Genomic DNA, 21,410 nt, shown 5'->3' with positions numbered 1-21,410 from the left:
TTGTAATTTTCTGAAATAATACTCCTCAGAATTACTCACAAGATAATTTTAACTGGAAACATTAACCTCTTGGGGATCTGGGATATTTTAGTTGCTGAGATATCTTTGCTATTTCTAAATTGTCAAGTAAGTAACGGGCATGATGTAAAAGACTACAGGGTAGCAATAATTAGAAATCATTTTGGCCATGAAATAGTGGTCTTTGAGTGTGCGGTTCATTGACAGTACCACTGGAAATTCAAGATGCTTTGATACCAAGAGCTTACTTTTCCTTTTTTGTTTTTTTTTTTTTAGTCTCTATGATGAATACAACTTAAATTAGGGTTTTTAATGTTGAGCCTTGTTACAAGTCCAAAATACTGGCAATAAAGACTCTTTAATATTTAAATTTCATTTTGGTAAAGACCAGGACAGATGGTAAATTTTCTCTTTTAGATATTATGGGAAAGGAAATTTAAACAGATTTGGAGCCAGCCAAAGGGAATGCTAAATTTTTCTTGGTTAAACTACAAATAGTTAAGCTGTATTTACTAAGATGTAATGCTAGATACCTTTGCATGCTTTTGTATGTTGCTAAACCTTTATTTAAAAACCTGAACTACTGGAGGAGGAGTAAGGACTTCTTTCAGAGTGATATATGGGCCCCTCTTTATCTATCTGACATGGAGACCTGAATCTCTGCCAGCTTTAAATTACATTTCTAAACATTTATTTAACAGTTGGACACTTCATGTCATAACAGAAGATTTTGAACACTTTCCAGACTAGCTGTATGGTCTGGTAAATATTGTGTTTAAATGGCAAAAGTTGAGTTTAGAGTCTTTTTTCTTCCCCCCTCTCATTTCTGTGTTTAGAAAAGTTGTCACTGCACTTCAGCTGAAGTAGTTGCATAGGCTGCTGGAAAATGAAGGAACTTGAGCACCAGGGATGACACCACTTACTGGGCTGAGGGTGAGGACCACTCCAAAGCTTTGACCTCAGTGGTACTGCCTGGATGCTCTTGCACTACTCCGGGCATTCTCCACCTGCTGGAGCAGCAGTGCTTCGGACAGGCAACCTGGGAGCGGGGCTGCGCCTTTCACCCCATGCACAGCATGAAGAAGGGAGCAAAACACCCCTACAATCCAAGGCCTTATATTTTGGCAGAAGGGGTGTTTGGGACCCCCAGCATGGTGATAGTTTGGCTCCTCTGCTTGTAGAGTCAAGAGATCCCAGATGTGTTCTGCCTATGAGTTGTCTTTGCTGGGTTTATGTTAGACTCACAGATAAAACTGTGGGATTGTCGTTCACATCTGGGGGCTCTCCTGTTCTCTATTCCAGTGTGCTGGGGTCTGGATTGTATTTGTTTAGGCAGTGACTACGCACAAGAGAGGAATGTAGGGAAGAAAATGTAGCAGATTTTGCAGGTTCAGACTTTGCAAAGCTTGGAACTAGCTCTGAGGAGGAAATGGCACTGGTGAAAGTTAATCCTGGGAATCTGCACTCTGACATTTCCAGTGCATTCCTGCTATGGTTCATTGATTTTGTTTGTCTTTACTGCTGGCTAAAGACAAAATAGCATCTTCCAGAACAGTGTGATGAATTTGGCTATATATTGCAGCTCTTATTAAGAGTTTCCCAAACTTTTCCTGTTTGGATCTTTATCATAATTGCAAGATTCATTACTAAGCAGTAGTGTATCTTAAGGCTGGAAAGCGAATAGCTAATAGCAGATCATATGCAGTGCAAATGTCTGTGGGACCTCTACTCGCCATGATTATTAAATCTTGGGCTTTTATTTTCATTTTGTTTGGTATTGCTTCTCATTCAAATGGCTTGTTAAGAATTCAAGCTTTAAAATGGTAGATTGAGAATTTTTTAATGGATTTTGTCCTTACTATGGAACAGGAAAATGGTTATTAAAAAATCATATAGGGAAACTAACAAATTCTGTTGCATTTGGAGTATCCTTAAAATAAACATGGCTTCAGCTTTTGCTGAACTGAAGCACTGATTGCTTTGCCAAAGGTCAGCCATCACAGATAAATAATTAAGGACAGACAGAGGTACATGTCACAGTCCACAACTAAAATGCCAGATCATGCAAAAATTCCCCCTCCATGTCATAAGAGAGTTCAATGCATGCACTTGGGAGCATAAGCACTGGGAAAAAAGGGTCTCTTGTTTCTTGCAATTTTCAGCTAGAAATAGCAGGCAGAGTGAAGGGTATATGTATATATATATATATATATATATATACACACACCTCGTGTTTTCCCCCTGGGAAACACTGCTCAAAGGGCAACATGAAGGAGCTAGGTCAAGTCCAAAGGCACTTATTGGAAAGTGATATTGGCTTTTTTGGATTTCAGCGGCTCTCCATAGGCTGTTACATGTACTGAGTACATAATTATACCTATTGAGAGCAATTACAATAGTAGTTAAAAATGAATAGTCTACAAAAAGAGATATTTTTGCAAATTTTTAGAAGAATTTCTACATTCTTGTATAATTTCTATATCCTACTATTTGCATTGCTGTTAGATCACTTGAGGCACTTTCAGTAGGAAGCAGCATGTTTCCAGGGCTGATGTAAACTCTTTGACCGCCTCTGAGTCCATAAAGGCAATATTGTTACCCTCAGACCTTTTTGCTCTTCAATACTGTAGAAACACTCTGGATGGCTTTTCAATGTTTTTCATCTTGGTTTGCTCTTTCTTCCATTCCTTAGAATCGTGGGCTTTTTGCCAGGACACCATTGGCCACATTGCATGGAACGACTGTGGCCAGGCACATGTTCACTGGGATGCAGAGACGAGCTGGCCAGGAGCCCATGGTGTGAGTCAGCTGCCACTGCCCTGCTGGCACTGTCTGTATTCAGTACAGCTCTTCTAACTCTGGTCCTCCAGCCCACACTTGCACATTGAGGATATCTGTAGACTGCTTAGTGTAGGTATCAATTAGAAGGTAAAAACATTGAGAAACTGGATGCTTTGAAAGGGATTTGGTCTGGTTGCTCAGCTGGAACATCTATTTCCATATGAGTCCCTAAAGACATATCCCTAAGGGGATACAATATTTCTGTTCGTTAAAAAGGACTTGTTATTACACATCCCTAGTCATTCTCGTGGTCCAATATCTAACAAACGAGGAACAGAAAGGCCAAGTCTTTCCAAATGAATGGCTCAGACTCAGAGCAACTGGGACCACAGATGAATTGACAATGAAAGATGACCAGAGGACAAGGATGCTTTGCTTTCAGCTGTATTTTCTTGTCCCCACAGAGCAGATCATCTTCAGCTCTCAGCTACTAATTTCCAGATTAAAACCAAAGAAGCACTGGGGGAGGGTGGTTACTGTTTAACTTTGTTTGGACCATGAACCATTCATGGAGCAACCACTCAGCATAGCAGAAGTTACAGGTGGGCAAGAGGAACAAGCTGTTGATGGAGGAGGGCATGCTCTTCAAGGCAGCACCCTCCTGAAGCTAGCATTTAGTGGAAAGCTGCCTCTAGTGACACTTCAGTGTTCTCATTTCTAAGCATATGCAAATTATCATGACTGAATAAAATCTAATTAATTTCTATTCTGATTAGTAAAGCACATAAAATTTCTATTTGTATTTCTATCTGTATTTGTATTAGAGAGCCATTCCTACAGCATATGTAGCGCTCAGATGTCAAGCTGCATTGTAGCAATTTTTCACATACTAACCTGGCCAGTAGTACATGGAAACGTTCTTTTTAGCTTTCATCATTGTGACCCACAGAGGCTCTGATCCATTCCACCAGAGAGGCAACAGACTTTCTTTATTCACACCAATATCAAAAGATACATTTGCCTTTTGGTCCCACATGTAGTTTCCAGTCATCTGATGGACCTCGCAGTGGCGACCTTTGAGAGTAGAGAAGAAAGCAGCACAATCAGATTGGTATTCTTCAGTAGAGGGATGCTGGCAGCACCACCATTGCTACTACTGGATCATCCAGCAAATCAGCTGAAAAGCCCTGTCTTGAATTCTGGGATCTCTTACCTTGAACAGGATCTCCCTGACTCTTACCTTTCACTGGGGTGCTTCAGTTTGCTTACTAAATCCCCCAGTTCAGACACCCAAAAGTTAGTTGCTGGAGCTTGTCAGGCTCCTGTGTTCCCTTCACAATCAATGGATAAGAAGAGTCATGTCTAGAAAGCAGTTCATGCCGCCCTAAGACAGGCATCTCAGGTACATGGAGGTGCATACACTCTCAATTATTGGTAGAGAAAGACTGCAGCCTTTTCTCAGCTTCAGGCAGCCAAATTTTAGACAGCTGAGGTCAGAAGAAACATGCCTTGCACCCCGTGTCCTGCTCAATATTTCAACCCAGCCTCACACACAAACTAAGTCAGCAGCAGCCTGCAAGCACCACATGTTTGGCTGATACCTGGCTCCTTCTACACACCCAATGCCTGCCAAGTCTGAGGCCATTTTAAGGTACCCATCAGTACTCACAGCCAGAGGGCTGTGGAAAGCAAGCTGTGAACAGAAGGTGATACAACCACAATCTAGAAAAATATTGAGAAACTTACATTTCTTCTTCCTTTATCCATAGGGCACATTGTTTTTTCTGCAAGCAGGTGAAAACTAGGCAAACACATTTAGGTTATTTTTATCTTCCATTATTGTTAGCTTTTCTCTTTTTTTGTTGTAATGATCATGCTTTCTTCTTGGTTGTGGGCACAGCAATAATTTCATCAGATATGTTCAGGCCTCTTACTGTGTCTGAGAGACTCTTGGGCAACTTCATATTACAAGAAACTAGTATATAATAATTGAGAGATATCTTCTACTTCTTGTAATTGTCAGAAGAGAAGATGCTATATTTTAATAATTATTCTGAAGATGAATTAACAGAAATGGAAAAAGAAATGTTGAAGAATAAGTTGTACTGGAAGTACCTTATTTACATATCTTAAAAAGCAATGACTAAAGCATGTGATATACACTGTCCTCATTAGCTGGTGAGTCATGTTATTGCAGGGATCCAGATAACAGGCTTTGATTATTTTGAGCCTGAGCATGGTGATCAGAACTGAAATAACCTTAGTATTCGTGTTCTGAAAAGACGTCATTTCAAGCAGAGGACTCTGTATACTTTGGGTGCATGTGATCTTGAAATGGATTTTGAACTCTCCTTCCCTACTAAAAAGTATTTCAGTTATGCAGAATATTTCCTCCTTCCCAGAGGGAAAAAAGAGGTCCCAGTTTGTGGCAGTCACTACTTACCATATTAAGCCAAACAGGTTTAATATAGGAGAACTGGTGGATTGGATGGTCAGTAATCTGCTCTCTTCAGGCTGCTAAGTGCTCTCTTTTCTGTAAGTCTCAAAAGAGACAGAAGGAAGACCCTATAGTGCATCAAAAATGCAGCCCTACAATTTACAGGACAACCTCAGCTTCTTAAAGTCCATGTGTTCCTAAGCATCTATCAACCTGATAAACTGCAGCGGGCAGTTTGTGCCAGCTCGGGAAACTTACAGGTCAGTGCTGAAGCTCTGTCAGTGTGAAACCTACGTATTAGGGATCTGTATGATGAATAATGTAGTCTTCACAAAGAATCAATGAGCTCTAGCTGCTACTGATCCTATAGGACTTAAAGGTTTGCTGTCTGTCCACATTTTTAAGGAAGAGGTTGGAGATTGTTCTCTGTAGTCTTGTTGGGAAGTTTAATTAACTGTTTGAACTGATACAGAAGATAGTGTTCTGTTCTCCACATAAGATTAGCTCAATTTTCTATGGACTCCAAATCCTTTTTTTCACTATTGGAAGAGAGGCCTAGAAGACTATAAGGCATCAGTTTTCATTTCAGACATCCCTGGTTCACAGGGTCAGGAAAGATCAGGTGAGCAACAGATCAGAAGACATGACAATTTAATGCATTCATGTCTACTTCCCTGAGGCCTGTGTCTCAGAAACACCCTAGAAACTTCTTGGAAGACATCAATAATCAACCAATTAATCTCTTCCTTGGGTTGCTCCTCCCAATATTTGTTATCAGTAAACACTGTTCAAAAGTATGCCTGATCTCTAATTTTATTTTTGACCTTTGTTAATCTTCAACCATGGCTATTCTGAGCCTTGCTTACCAGATTGAAAAGCCCTAGAATAACAGGCATTTCTGCCCCCACCCCCTCTCCCCCAGGGTGCTTGTTCACAGAATTAAGGCCATTTCTCAAGTTTCTTTTGGGTCACCTTTCCGACCCTTTTTTTTATATCCTGTTTTTACTTGTTTTCTCCAGCCTAAGAAAATTACCTTTGGTGTGCTTCTTTTGAATCATTTTCAAAATAGCAGCATGGTGTTAGAGAGTCACCATAACATTCCAAATTTATTATTCTTCCATTACTGCAGCTTTCCTCTGTAATCAAACATTATCTTAGGAGTCTCAAAAATAGAAACAGGGCAGAAAGCAATTTCAGCATACAGATGTCACTATTTAAACTCACTGTAATTGTAGTAAAAATTACTCCCTCCTCAAGCAACAGAGGAAAACAAAGAGGGTATAGTTCCCAAGAATATGATAACCGCTGTATCCTTATGGAAGAGAGCCAGCAAAAGCATTTGCAAGTCTGCATGCTACAGCTTACTTGGACACTACATACAGCATTTGTCTAAAGCACATTCCCATGTTTCCAGGCACTTTCATCAGCATTCAAATGAATCTCTGCAAAACAAAGATGAAATTTTAAAAACCAGCAAAACACACAGTCACTTGGCCACCCACAGCAGCAGCACAGCAACGCTGAGTGAGATCCAGAAGCCAGAGTGTGTGCTCCTGGGGCATTTGCCATCTCTGCACTGAGCAAATCAGATTTATCAGAGAACCCACAGTGTGTGTCTTAGCCAGTGCAACAAAGGTACCGTAATCTGATGGTGAACATCAGTACATGCATTTAGCTAAATGTGCTATGCAATATTAGATAAATGCCTTGCCACTATGGTGAGACCTTTCTTCTCACGTCCCACCACGATGCCCCCAGTCTCTGGAAAGTAATAAGAGTCAGGGAGGAAGATGAAAAAACAGGCTGCCACAGGGCTACACAATCTGGGGAAGAGTTAATTTCTTCCATGCAAACAGCTGGATGACTTGCCTTGGGAAATGCTCCCCTCTGCTCACGCCGCCTCCCATAAGGGTGAAGAAAATAGGACCAGCACCATATTCCTGTTCTGGAGCAGATATAGTGGTTGCTCTCCCCAGAAACTGAGCTTTGATATATGCCCTGCTCTACTGTTCCCCTGATGGCTCTCATTTGCTCTGCTTTGATGACAAAGACTACAGACCACATGCTAAACCCTAAGTAGCTCAGAGAAAGCCATAGCTCATGAGAAGTCTGGGGGGAACACTGGTGTGGGCAAAGTGGCCCTGCCATCTGCAGACCCCCAAGAAAAAGTAGTACTTGCATGATGTGCATGGACAATTCATGTTCCAAAGGAGTTTGCTCACAATATCTTTTCAAATTTCTATGACCTCTAATATCAGACAGAGCCAAAGCATGAACACCTTAGCTTGCATCGGGCAAGACTTTGCAATTCAAGGAGGATTGCATCAAAAAGCACAGAAAAAAAAAAATCTCTGCTATACACAGCATTATTTTTTCCCCTAAAGAGGATTCATTTAGTAAGAGATTGAAACTCTTGAGTTCTTTCATCATGGGCCAGGGCTGGGGTGCACAAAAACAGCTAATAAATCATCCAGCTGAGATTTTGCAGATGCATTCTTGTGGGAAGTCAGGTCTTGCGTCCCTGTAGAGCCAGGACTTTGAGCTGTTGATTGTTCTCCTGAATTGTGGTGAGCTCAGGGATCAATCTGGGACCCCTGAACCCCCAGATCTGGGTGTGGCTCAAGGGCACAGAAGCTCCAAGCACTGGACAGAACAATGGACAAAGCTGCTGCCTGCACTATTAGACAGAGTATGAGCCTCTGGCAGTGACTTCAGCTCTGGGCTAAGAAATACCTTGAGATGTGGATACCTACTTCACTAACAGCTGGTAGCAGGTACACTAGTTGTGAGCTGTGAGATTGTAGCTAGTAAGAAGGAAAAAACTCTGTATTTCAATTTGTAGTGTTGTGAACTTGTGTTAGAAAAAACTTCTGTTCTACACTTTAGAAGTGTTTCCATTTTTTTAACTGGTAGGAAGCAAACAGACTTTTGCAATATTTTGGTGTGTGAAAGAGAAAATCTTGATGCTTGGCATTACAGCCTTTCTGCAGGTGGTAAATAAACCAAGTGAGAGGAAGAATGTGAAAATGAAAATCCTCCTGGTTCCCACTATCTTTTCCAGCCTGTTCTTGCTGGGATAGTACCCTTTCCCTGCCAGTTAAAAGTATTACCACAGATTTATTCATACTCTTTTGTTTTCTAACACAGAGTTTCAGAAATGAAAAGCTAATGAATCCAAGAAAAGGAAGATACTTGATTTCAGAGCTGTATTTCACAGACAGAACATTTTAAATTTCTGCTGCTGACATCTATAGCTGTTTGAGAGGACAAAAAAGAAAAAAAAGCCATTTTCCCTTGTCACTCATCATGTACTTTGTGTCCTTCTGGATCTTTTCAAAGCTTGGACAGTGAAGTAGAGATAGTTCATGTATATGTAATAAACTTCTCTCTTGTACTCCTATCCTTCCATTTTTTATGCCTCAGAAAACATGCAGGTATCGCTTACATGGTTAAGAACTCACTTAACTGCTGAACAGAAGTTGTAAACATCCTTTTCTGGACCAGGCTGGAGTCAGGATGCCATTAACTGTGCAGCAGAAAAGAGGCATCCACTAGAACCATCACCAGACTGGACTTCCTTCAGGTACTGAGTGGGAGGAGCCTGGAGCTGTTGTGCTTTTAATCAGGAAACCTCTCACAGTAAACAGTAAATATACTACTATGTGTGCACATCAGCCAGACTCCAGAGGATTCCAGGGTTTGGAGCCCAAAGGGTATTTTCTCCCAGAAAACATGGAATAAATGGGGTGCAGTGTGTATTGATTTGCTGTGCTCAGGGGCAAACAGATGTAGACAGTTTGTTAGACTTTGGCATCATCCACCCAAGCCCTCAGCAGTTAAGTATGCCAACATCAAGAGTGAGGAGTGAAGGGAAGATGTAAATATGGAAGGCGAGTGAAATTCAGTCTGGCAGAGTGGACCTCCCACCTATCTGTGGGAACTCTGCCATATTGCCCCATTCCCTCCTGCTATTCAGAGGAGGAGGTGATGGCATACATAGGGATGGGCTGCAGTGGCTGAGAAAACACACACCACCCCTGTATTTTAGACAAGCCCCAAACACGTCATCACTGTGTTACAGCAAGCATGGGACATCTCGGCAAAGGCCACAACTTCTCCTCACTCCACGTGCAGGAGATTGAAATGTCCTCTAGTCTACCTTCTCCTCCACCCCTCAAGCTTCAGGGGACCTCACAGCCCCTCTGCTACTTATTTAAAATCAGGTCCTGTCCAAAGAGGTACATGGAGGCTCCTCACTGGCTCCTCTCCAAGCAGTTCCCCACCCATCTCTGTGATCAGGAGCTCCCTTTGCTTCCCATGGAGAAGTGAAATATGACTCTTGGATGTGGGGCTGCACAGCTGACCAGGCAGCTGGCACATCCACATGGAAAACTGCCAGAAAAACATAATTTCTAGTTACAATCTTGGAAAATAAATCCTTTCTGGATTTTTGTATCAGATGTGATACTGTCTGTTCATGTTTATGCTGGCTGGCAATGTGAGGTACCCCTGAGTGCTCTCAGCTGGGGGAGAATCCAGGAGAGCTGGGCTGCAGGGAGTGCTTTATCACCCCTCCAACACCTGTAGGTTGTCAGGTAAGGAAGACCCAACCAGACCACGAGCAGCTTTTCTTGACAGATATGGCATGAAGTGCTCTGAAGCAGTAACTCCTGCTTGTAGTGGCTACAGGGGAGACCTCAGACTTTCCACTGATCTTGGCATGAGAGCTCCCTGCAGAGCCAGGCCACAGCAGGGAAAGGGAAAAATTTAAAACTCCCCGCCGGATAACAGCTTGAGCTGGCTTGTGGTCTTAATTCCTTCCTTTCCAAAGCAAATATGGTATGATTAAGGGAGCCTTTTTGAATAGATGTATTTGGACACTTTCTTCCCTCCTTTGACAAGCCCACAAAGAGTCCTGCAAAAGCTGCATCACAGCTGCATCTCCTTTTACCTAATACTTCAGGTCATGTTTCTCAGGGCAATAGTTGCAATATTGTAACTGCACCATGGAGAGCCCAGACACCAGGTGGGATTCAGTTTAGCAACTCAGAAAGCAGCCCAACCACCTAAAACCAAGTCTTTCTGCCGCAGTAGAAGCCAATAATAAGAAACATAGCATAAAGGAAGTTGCTAGAGAAGACTGCTTTTCGAAGAGTTGGATTTTAAGCCAGCACATCCTTGAGCTACCTTGCCCAGCACCAGGTTTTTGTAACAAAACAGCTTCTCCGGTTGCTTGTCAGCAAGATCCCTTTGTACCAGCCGTGATTTGGCTTTTGTTTGATGCTTCTTCAAGCAAATAGCAGGTCCTGATGCCATGCTCTGGCTTGCAGAAAGACTGGAGCTTCATCCCAAACTGAATTACTTGGTGATTTTACATTTTTCTATGCTCTGGTTTTCTTTCTCATGATGGTGGTAGGTGTGCAGGAAAGGAAAAGACCTCTAAGCAGGCTCTGGGCTTTGGGCTGAGGCTTTCTGTGTGATCTGGGGAAGCTCCAGCAAATATCTTCTCACAGGTTAACAGCAGTGGGAGTGGGACCCATGAAGAGCTCTGCCATATCCCTGCAGCATTGGACATCCACAAGCAAGTCACCTCTCTCCCATGCTTCCCTTCCAAGATTTCACCAGGCTGGACCTTATTTGTCCTGCTGTGTCAGTGCTTCACCCAGCACCTCACCTCAGCAGAAAGGGGTGTGCTTCTCATTGGCATATGTTAATTGCTTTTAGATATGTGGCTTTTGGTCAACAGTTACAGTTGTATTTATTTGGCATCTGCACTGAGAAGCACTGGGGCCAATGCTGCTGATCTCCATAACCTCTGCCTGTGGGTCTGGGCAGGAGGAGGAGGTGAGCCCATGTCTGAAGGGACTGACCTGTCCCAACAGTGATGGTATCTGAGGGGCAGAGTCCACTGTCCTCCTCCAAAGCCAGAGAAATGAGGGAGAACTTCTCTCATTTAGTAACAACTCAACCATTCTGGAGTGAAGGTTGCATGGACATGGGGTGAAAGGCAGTAGGAAGAAGGGAAAGGCCTTGCTCACAAGAATGAATAGCGGCAAGCCAGATACACATGAACTGCAACACTTTAATGCACATGTTGTCCAAGTCCTGGCAGCCATGAATGCTCCTGAACGAATAATGAACAAGCCAGGGGTGGGAATGTGCAATTTCTTAAACAGATTTAGCTGAAAGATACCAATATACTACAAAGATAAATACAACATTTTGGAAATTAAAATTTGACTATCTTAGCAGCTCCTGAAACAGCAGTGTAGGACAAGACATGAAGAATAATTTGTTCCTGATTTCCCAAAAGAAATTATGAGCATTTAACTCCCAGACATCCCAGTCACAAACAGCAATAAGACCATTACAGCTGTGTCTGCCTGCAGCAGAGGGGGTGCATGGCTGGTGAGATGTGAGGAAAGTTTCCCCATACCCTTACAGCAGCACCAGGGAGACAGCAGCTTGCCATTTCCTAAGCAGGATTCTTGTGTCACCCTGCCATGCTGAATTGTCTCCAAAACCTGTATCAGCTTTGCAAATTTAATGGATGCAGACTGAACACAGCTTAACATTACATCTGCCACATGCTCTGCACTCCTAACCCCACCACCCCATAAAACCTCCTTTCACTGGAAATGGCACCATGGCCCCAAAGGGTAAAAACAGTGCAGCTATGGGATTTATCCTGCTGTCATGCCAAGACACAGTTGTGGGGTTCAATAATACCTCAACAGCTCAAGGCCAGTCTTGTATCTTCCTCTGGGCAACACTCATCATCTAAACTTAGTCCTCCATTGGTTCCTGACCTACTTAATACTACTGTGACTCATGTGTTGGGAAGGTGAATTGCTATTTGCAATTCAATTGTATTTGATTTGATATCCTTATCATAGAGTCTGTGAGACTTGCAAGAAGAGTTGAGTCTCACAGACTATCTTATTGCTTCAGGTTGAGGTGCAGAACTCTACTAAAAGTATGAAAAGCCCAGTAGTGGTGTTTCATCACCTAAACAAAACTCCTTCTTTGTGAGTACAAAATATGAGGTTTTCAAAAACTGCTCAAAAGGCTGAGGACTACAGACCTCACTTTAAGTATACACACTTAGTAGGAATGATGACTAAATGTGGTTAGGAACAAAATGTCATTCACTCTTCTTCTTCTCTTTAACAGGTTCATCCAAAGACTTTTTCACACCTATGACATGTTAGGTCAGTTTGTCTATGTACAACTAAAGAACATGGCCTAGCGTGGAACACCTCTGTTTTCAGTCACAGCATTTATTCTGCATTTGTATATTTGCACCAAATAATGAAAAAGAATCAAAGCCAACTCTGTGATGGTTTTATATTCTTCTCTGATCAGAGATGAGCAAGAGGAAAGTTTCTCTTGATAGAGAGAGAAGAAGAGGTTAAGCAGTTTCAAAACAAGCTGGGCACAACTGATGTCAGATTTTTGTCTTACAATGGCATCTATTTGCTTTCCCAGCAAGCAGTTTATGAATCACTGGGCACTGCATTGTTCCAAGAATAGTGGAAGATGCCACATATCTTAGGAGAGGAAAGATTTTCTAACTCCTCCTCATTAGGTGGAAACTCTTGTTTATTCAATAACTCCAGAGAAAAATCCAAGTAGAAACTCCAGAAAAGAGATCTGTTTTGTTGGGTTTTTATACTTAACTTTTGCTTCCTTGGTGTCTGTCTCTGAAGGAAATAGTCCAGCTCTACTCTCTGCACCTTCCTAGTGTCACTGTAATCATGTTCCTCCACATAAAATTAAAAGCAAATCAGCATAATGAAAACTATGACTGTCGTCTCAATTTTCTAAAAGCCTCCCCTGAACATTCCGAAAAACTGCAGGAGAGTAAAAGCAAAAATCCTGTTTTTCTCATTTGGCTATTTTGAATTATTACAGATATGAGGACTTAAAGCAAAGTTAACAAAAGAGAAGAACAGTTTAAAAAGAAATGTAATGCTGAACTTATCAAAACAGACCCGCTGACTGAAAATAAGTTCTTTGTGTAGCCACACAGTTCACATGCATTTTATTAAAGCCCCTGAACGGTCTCTGTATTTATTTTCCATGCATTCCCAGTTGTCTCTATGTTCTGTATATATGCGGTAGCCCCTCGTTGGTGCTCACACCAGGGAGCCCCAGCTGGCCGTGATGCTGAGGCAGCAGCAGGTAGGACACGGCTACACCTTGGATGAGCAAAAGGGAACTTCAAAAATTAGTTCCAGGTGGCATTTCCAAATTTGGAACACATTTCAGAGAAACAATACTGGGCTGTAATGCCACAGTGCTCTTAAACTCCCAGCTAAAAGCACGACTTTGGTTATTTTTATATCTTATTTGGAAGAAAAAGTCACAGGAAGCTGCCACCTCTGCACGGGGAGCTGGCAGCTCTGAGGAGCATCACAGCACAGAAATACGAGTACTCACCCGTCATCAGTGTGTAGTAATTTGGGTAAGAGAGGCTGGGGAAGTCTGGGGTCATGTAATCCACCTTCACCCCCATGTTCACAATGTCCCGAAAGCCCGGCAGACCCTCCAGCTCGCTGTCATCGATGTAGTCGAAGCGAAAGCCGTCGAGCAGGAAGAGCAGGAGCTTGCGGTGTCCCGAGGAGGCGGCGGGAAGCGGCAGGAGGGCGGTGAGGGCAGCGGCCAGGAGGGCGGCGAGGAGGCTGCGGCTCTCCATGGCAGGCGGCAGCGAGGGCTCCGCGACAGCTCCGAGGCCGGACCTGGCACTGCTGTCCCCCTCCCGCTCCCAGCGCCCGCGTTAAAGCTACAGCGCCCAGGGCGTGGGAGGTCACAGGTTAATTGAAAGCAGATGATTAACCTCGAGCTGAGGGAAGAGCTTGGTGTTTCCCAGCTGCAGGAGAAAATGCTTCGCAGCGTGGGGAACGCACAGCACAGAAGTGACTAAGCCTCTCGGGAGGCTCCGCCGGCGCTCCCGGGGCAGGGCGGGCACGCTGCCCGCTGGCCCCGGCGAGGAGGGGCCGCGGCGCGCAGAGCGCTCCCACCGCCGCCGGCACGGAGCGGAGCGGAGCCCGCACCCAGCCGCCAGCCCAGCGCCTCGCAAAGGGGGGCTGCAGCCTTCGGAACACAGCCCCACACCTCCAGCAGCGCCAGCGCGGGCTTTCTCATCTCCCCGGCAGCGCCTTCCCATAGAACTCAGAGTGAGATTAAGACTAAAGTATCTCCCCAGCTGGAAAGTGCAGTATGTGTAAGTTGAGGTCCAGCATTTCGATGGCATGGTGGTACTGCAAAGCTCCAGCTGAGCAGGCTCACTTCTGTCTACCTGGATGCGAGTCTCTGCAAAGGTCTCTGTCCCTTCTGTTTCCTCTGCACTACCCTGGGACTAATCCAGCTCCTGATGCACCAGCAGAAAAATTTGGATTCAGCTGGATAATAATTGTTACATTTATTTTCTGGCTGTTGATATTATTTAGATATTCAGTGCTGGATGGTGCTTAATTTCATATTAAAAACGAAAAATATGTTCACATTTTAGTCACGAGTCACCACCAGGTTCTTCACAGAAACCTAACTAGACCTCTAATGCAATGCCAGCGCCTGTTGTATGCCAGCCATCGTAGCTGCACATTGCTTGCTTTACTTTAATTATTTTTCTCAAATAAAAAAATTCATAACTTTGTCTAACTGTGAGAAATGCCCTTTGCAGATATTTCCACCTGGGGAAGGTAACAATAGCTAGCCACCACCCTAGTGTAGGTGTCTGAACTTTTTGCTCCTTGTAAAACTCCCCATTGCACATCCAGCACATTCAGTTACCTCTTACCTAATACTGCGCTGCATGCAAGCTCAGCAAGACAACTTTCAGCCCCCTTTGCCCCAAACACTTATTTACTGCCTTGCAAGCCCCTTTCATGTCCTGGCTTGCCTTTTGCACAACATCGTCCTGGGAGAGGTAACCTGCAGGCAGCAGCTCTGGCTCATGGGCACCAGCACCCAGTATCTCCATGGCTGGAGATGTGCTGTCCATGCCCTCCTCCCACAGGCCTTCCAGCTCAAGAAGATGCCTCGTCAGGGAAGGGCTGCTGGCACTTTCTGTAGGAGGTGGTCATTCCAGGAAAGTGGAAGAGGATGGACTAGGAGCCTGCAGCCAAGCAGAACTGCTCAGGCCATTCAGCTGCCTGTGCTTGTGTTCACCTTCTCAGTAAAATTCCTCCCTATCAGTGGACTAAATGCACTCTTCATGGACATCTCCCTCTCTGTCATATGCCCAGCCACTTTTTTTTCCCCCTTTTTTTTTCATGTGCCCCTTTTTCCATTCCCATCTTGGAGTCCAGTACTTGGGACATACTTTCACATCAGTTAAACCTGAGCCAAGGACTTGGAGCATTTCTAAGCTCCAGCTCAGGCATCTTTAGACCAACTAGCCATTCAGGGCTTTATCCCTCTTCACATAGCATTTACTTTTGAAGCCTTGCATTGCTAGCTATCATCATCTTGACAACTTTAATTCTATGTTTTGACTTTTCTTATCTTGCTTGGCCATAGTTAATTTATTTTCTCACAGTGCAGCAGCAATTTTCTCAGCAAAAACCAACCTGGGGTCATACAGCTGTGCCATACCTTGTGTCAGAGACAGCTGAGCCCTGGGGCCATCCATAAGACTTCCTGCCCACAAGAAGAAAATCTGGACTGTGGTCCCCTGGGATGATAAAAGGTCCTGGTCCCCTGAGCAGACATTGCCTGTGAGAGCCAGGCAGTACTGGCATGCTCTAGCCTGAACTTTGAAGGAAAACACACAGATCCTGCCACGTGAGGGAGAGCCACAGGGCTGCGTGACCCGGGCAGTCGGTCCGTGCTCTGACAGCGTCCCAGCCCGTGCAAGGCTGCCACTGCCCTGCCCACAGGGATCAGGCTGCAGCTGCACACCAGGCTGCTGGGCGACGTGACAGCCTGGGCGGTGGTGTGGGCAGCCTGAGGGATGGCACGTGCTGTGTGTCACACCTATGGAGAGTCACCACTCTTCTCAGCCATCTCCAGATTCCAAGGGGTGTCAGACGAGGATCTGCCACTTTATCTACCTCCTGAAGAGAATATGCACATCCTTCTGCTGTCCCTGGCTGGACTTCCAGGAAGGGAGGCAGCCCTACAGAACTTGTTTCAGAGACAGCACTCCTACTAGTGCTTGCTGTGGATTTTCGCTATAGCAAAAACTGTGTTATGGGCTTGGAGCTACCTGTAGTGTCATGTCTTGGCCAAGCCACTGTGGTAATTTATTATGTCCATACTTATGTTGAATGAACTCAGAAACATGTCCAGAAATGGGGAGGGAAATAATATTACGCACCTCATGGCAGACCCATGAGGTCATTCACACTGATGTCTTGGCTTGTCCTCTAATGTGTGGCCTCTGGGCTTACCAGCAGAGCTCAGCAGGAACAACAGCTGCTGTCCATGAAGGAATGAGATAATAAAGGAGAAACAGTAAAGTGTCTGAGATGGACTGTCACCTTGAAAGGGTGACCAGGTTTTTGAGGTGGTTAGACCAAGAAGCCAGGCTTCCACCATGAGATGGTACAAAATATATTTCTTCACATTTTAAGGCAAAAGAAATAATGCCTCCATTTCAAAAAGGTTGCACTCTTTTTATTTAACAGTTCCTTAAGAGAAAGCTCTATCTGAGCTGACAGAGTGTCATGAGCTCAGTGTCATTGGTGCAAGGTACCAGAGCTCCAAGTCTGCCTTAAGAACTGGAGATTTACAGGTTTCCACTTAACAAATAAGAGTAAGGCCTGAGAAGGGTTAAAGGACTAGTGAGCCATGAAACCATGATGCTGTATAATACCAACTTGTGTTTTGACAGACAATCCCCCTGAAGAGTGGGACTGGAGCCAAACAGTCTAGCTTGGCAGAGACAGATCCTAGCAATACATTTCATTCATGCCAAGCAATGTTGATTTGCTTTGGTTCACATTCATTTGTAAGCACCCTGTCTGCACAAAGCCCCAGATGGCCGTGGAGACTCCAGCACAACAATATTTTGATACAAATGCTCTTACAAAAGCTATCAGAGCCTGAGCTGGTGTCCAGGGACAACAGTCCTCACTAGTTAGCTGTTAGACAGGGTTTAGGAAGAAGCATACATAAAGGAAAGAAAATCCCTCAACTCAAATTGAACATGAGGAGATACCCCATTGATTCAAAATTGTTTGAGAAAAGATCCTCAACCACTTAGATTGTTCAAGAAATACTCTTGGCAAAATCTGCCTCCAGTGTCCTTGAATCTATCCTTTTTTTCTCAGTCCTACAGAAATCACAAACACAACAATAGAAATGAACAAAAATTCTCTGGGCTCACACCAATAATTCAATCTGCCTTGTCAGATATACCAGCCTTCCTGGCAGCACAACTCTATCTGTGTTCTTAAGTCCAGGAGCACATGCAAGAACAACAGCTGCTAAAAGTAAAACATCCTTTCCCTTTTCCCCAGAGAACTAGAAAATCTAAGAGGAAAACTTGTCCTTCTTTCTCTTCTGAAAGAAAGATAAGAAATCATAACATGACTCATTGTCAGCTTGTCAGTTCCTGTTCTCCTTCACACACAGTAGTAGTTGAACACTTAGGCCAATACAGCCTGACTTACTAGTTTGGTTGTACCTTTTCTGTCATTAGAGAAGAAGGCAGGCGACATCCAGACATAAAAGCCTTGAGCTGCTTGCATTTCTTTGAAGAAGAGGAAGAGGGTTTGTGCTAGTCCAAAGTTTTAATTCTGCTGGTCTAAGGTTCTTCTTCCTCTTCTCCCCACCAAACCCAAGATAAAAAAGTCACAGGTGGTACTAGCCCCTCTGCTGGCTTCCACAGAAAACCTCTGGCAATAGGTGTATCAGCCTTTTGAGCTGACAGAAGATCTTACCTTGGTAGAAGTAATTGGCTGTAGGAGTTTAGTATCAGTTCCTTTGCTCCTGCTGTGTGCATTCTCACAAATGCTTCTGCATGGAGGTGTGCATTAGGCAAGGCATCTACTGCTCCTTCAGATCTTCCTGGATGATACTTTATGTGAAGTCAGTTATTTCTGTGATCTTGTGGTGTGCAGTAGTTCAGTCACGAGGAATTCAAGACATAAGAAGTGGGTTGCTCTTACTGTCAGTCACGTACAGATGTATATGAGAAAGTCACACACTTGTTAACTACAGAGCATTTCAAAGCCAGAAACTCCAGCTTTCCTGAAGAAAAACAGTATATTTCACTGTTTCTTGAGGCAAAGTTTTCCTCTAACCTACCTATGTTATGAGACTTGTCTTACTGAAAACATTCACGTGTTGAATAATGAGCACATCAAAGTGGGACAGTGACCACCCTGATTGACAGCCAAGGGCTGTTTAATATTCTCTGAAGTGCCTCAATTCAAGCAATTGTGGTGTTTAGAGAGCACCTCTCCAAATCTCTTACTCTGTCCTTCACTACAACAGTCACAAGCCATATCAATAACTTCTCTAGTCGAAAATGGAGATTGTCCTGGAGATGAAGAAATTTAAGGAACTAGAGGAGACCCCTCAATGCCTCCCAGTTTCCTTGCAAGGAGCTGCATGGGCTTGGTGCATCATTGTCAGCACTGCTCTTAGAAAGCTCCCTGACAACGGGGAACAGGCTGTGCTTTCATTAAGTGTAACCAGAATGAACAAAGAGAGTGGCTCTTCTCATCATAGCACTGTTTGGGGTTCAAGGCCTTTTCCCGGGAGACCCTGACTGTTAAAAGTATAGGTGGGACAAATTCACTGGAAGAAAGTGCACTCAGGTCTGGTAAACACAAACAGAACCAACTCCACCCATCCTAGAACTTTATGTTCTTACAGAGAGTGAACAGGAGTATTTAATCAGTGGGAGAACCTTTCAAGTGTTTTGCTTAGTAGCTCTCTTAACCCAGTTTTATATGGTCATTATCCAGACCTCCAAGAGAACCTTCTCTTAATGGTTTTTCTTGGGCAGTAATTGCAGCTCACTCTTTCCCACTTTACACAGATATCTGAACTGCTGCAGTGGAAAAGGAGAGGAGAGGAGAGGAGAGGAGAGGAGAGGAGAGGAGAGGAGAGGAGAGGAGAGGAGAGGAGAGGAGAGGAGAGGAGAGGAGAGGAGAGGAGAGGAGAGGAGAGGAGAGGAGAGGAGAGGAGAGGAGAGGAGAGGAGAGGAGAGGAGAGGAGAGGAGAGGAGAGGAGAGGAGAGGAGAGGAGAGGAGAGGAGAGGAGAGGAGAGGAGAGGAGAGGAGAGGAGAGGAGAGGAGAGGAGAGGAGAGGAGAGGAGAGGAGAGGAGAGGAGAGGAGAGGAGAGGAGAGGAGAGGAGAGGAGAGGAGAGGAGAGGAGAGGAGAGGAGAGGAGAGGAGAGGAGAGGAGAGGAGAGGAGAGAGAAGGGTTGGGGGGATATGTCTCCAACAGGAGTTAACACAGTCACTGCTGCCTGATGTCAGCCCCCTATATCAGCCAGCTGCTGCCTAGAGGGACAGGCTGCACATCTGCATGCCTGAGGTGGGAAGGAGAGGATGCAAATATCCCTTCAAATAAGGTCCCAAAAGAGGCCCCTAAGGAAAAGCATGTTTCATATAGCTGGTGTGGGTTTGAATTACAGTTTTGACTTGAACCCTGCAGAGGCATGGAGGGTTATGAATTGCTTCCTAGCAGTTGTGAAGGCAGTTAAGAAAAATAAACCGTTCACCAGCGGGCTTCAACTCACTACACAGGGAACCTCTGTCACTGAAAGATATGGAGGACCTCAAGTCAAGAAACACTGGGTAGCCTGCACCAGCTGATGGTGGCATGTGACACAAGACCACCTCCTCCCTCACCTCATTATGTGTCAGCCTGAGCACAGGACTGTGCAGCTCAAGGGGAAGGTGTCATTTTCTCGGACTGAAACCAATCTTTACCCCTTCCAAAGAACCTTTCCAAAGAAAAACCAAGTTTTGTTTGGATATCAACCCATCTCCACCACCACCATTTCCCCAATATTTATAACTCACATCTCTGCAACATTAATATTTAATTAGCTCAAGACTGTGCTTGTCTGAACATCGGTGTTCTGTAACACAGGAGTTTTATCTCATTGAGGAAACCTTGTGCAATGTATTTTTCTGTCAAAATCGGAGAAGGTAAGTTTGCTAGATAGCAAAACCAGATAGTCAGTCCTAAGCACCTGGATACTGTATATTCTACTTCATCTCTGCTCTGTGGTCATTTCTCCTATGGTGGGGGACTGTGGTGAAGGACTTTACTGCAATTTTGGAAACAGGGGTCAACATGTAATGGTGTGAGTGGCAAGCTAAGCATGTTGATCAAGAGCAATTAATTTATTTAGTGTAAAAAATAAAACTATAATCAACCAAATAAAGTAGGTGTTACTAATCCTGCTGTGCAGTGACACTAACGTGTTCCTCAAGACTTGAACTCAAACACATTCATTCATATGCCAGTGGCTCCTCCAAGAAAACAACAGGGTATTCTGCATGTCCACCAGCTCCTTGCACAGCAAGGGTCATGATTCCTGTCAGGGTATGATCTTGTTTGAGCATCAGCCTTAAAAGATGAAAGTATGAGATGAAAGTCTAACAATCTTGCACAGTCTTACAGCCATCTAGTGCTAGTCAAATGTAGACCTATTTAGGCAAAGTATTTGGGTTTCATATTTTCCCATTAAATGAAATTTAATGAAATGTAATTTGAGAGGTTAAAATATCTGGCAAATCAGTGCTCCAGTAACTACTTTCCAAGAATAAAATATATTCAATGTTTGATCTTTTTGCTAGATTTCTACATGGAGCACAAGAGACTTAAACATTGGCTTCAACTTAGTGTATCTACAAAGTAAACTATCCAGGTCTAGCATAAAACGTCATTTTAAAACTCAAAAATATTTGGCATTTGGCATCCTTTTTAGTGCAGAGGTTATAGGGAGTTCAGCTTTAACTTTTGACATTAGTGCTTAAAAACTGAGGGAGCTAGGCTTGCGTCATGAACTAACAAAGAAACAGGCCTTTATTCTGGCAGTAATTATTTAAGCTAACCTGAGAATATTTATAGTTAGGCGCCAAAGGCTGGCTGCCTTCATCAAGCATGCCCTATGCTGCAGAGAATTTGCTGCCTACAGTTGCCCTTACATTTTTGGTGTGCCACTGCAAATTGTCTGTCTTGGCTTTCATATTTTTGATC

General features: G+C 44.0%; 1 protein-coding gene across 1 annotated transcript in view; it reads right to left on the bottom strand.

The window, feature by feature from the left end:
- ENPP6 (ectonucleotide pyrophosphatase/phosphodiesterase 6) overlaps positions 1 to 14,223 on the bottom strand; it is a 31,840-nt gene extending 17,617 nt beyond the window's left edge. The window contains exons 1-2 of the mRNA XM_023925027.2: positions 13,679 to 14,223; positions 3,694 to 3,873 (exon numbers count right to left, since the gene is read on the bottom strand). Coding sequence (XP_023780795.1) covers positions 3,694 to 3,873; positions 13,679 to 13,934 — 436 coding nt within the window. The 5' untranslated portion in view covers positions 13,935 to 14,223. The remainder of the gene's footprint in view (positions 1 to 3,693; positions 3,874 to 13,678) is intronic.
- Between the last annotated feature and the right edge of the window lie 7,187 nt (positions 14,224 to 21,410).

This window comes from Cyanistes caeruleus, chromosome 5, assembly GCF_971803275.1.
Source record: "Cyanistes caeruleus chromosome 5, bCyaCae1.hap1.1, whole genome shotgun sequence".
In the NCBI taxonomy this organism is placed as follows: domain Eukaryota; kingdom Metazoa; phylum Chordata; class Aves; order Passeriformes; family Paridae; genus Cyanistes; species Cyanistes caeruleus.
This window is presented reverse-complemented; position numbering and strand designations above follow the sequence as displayed.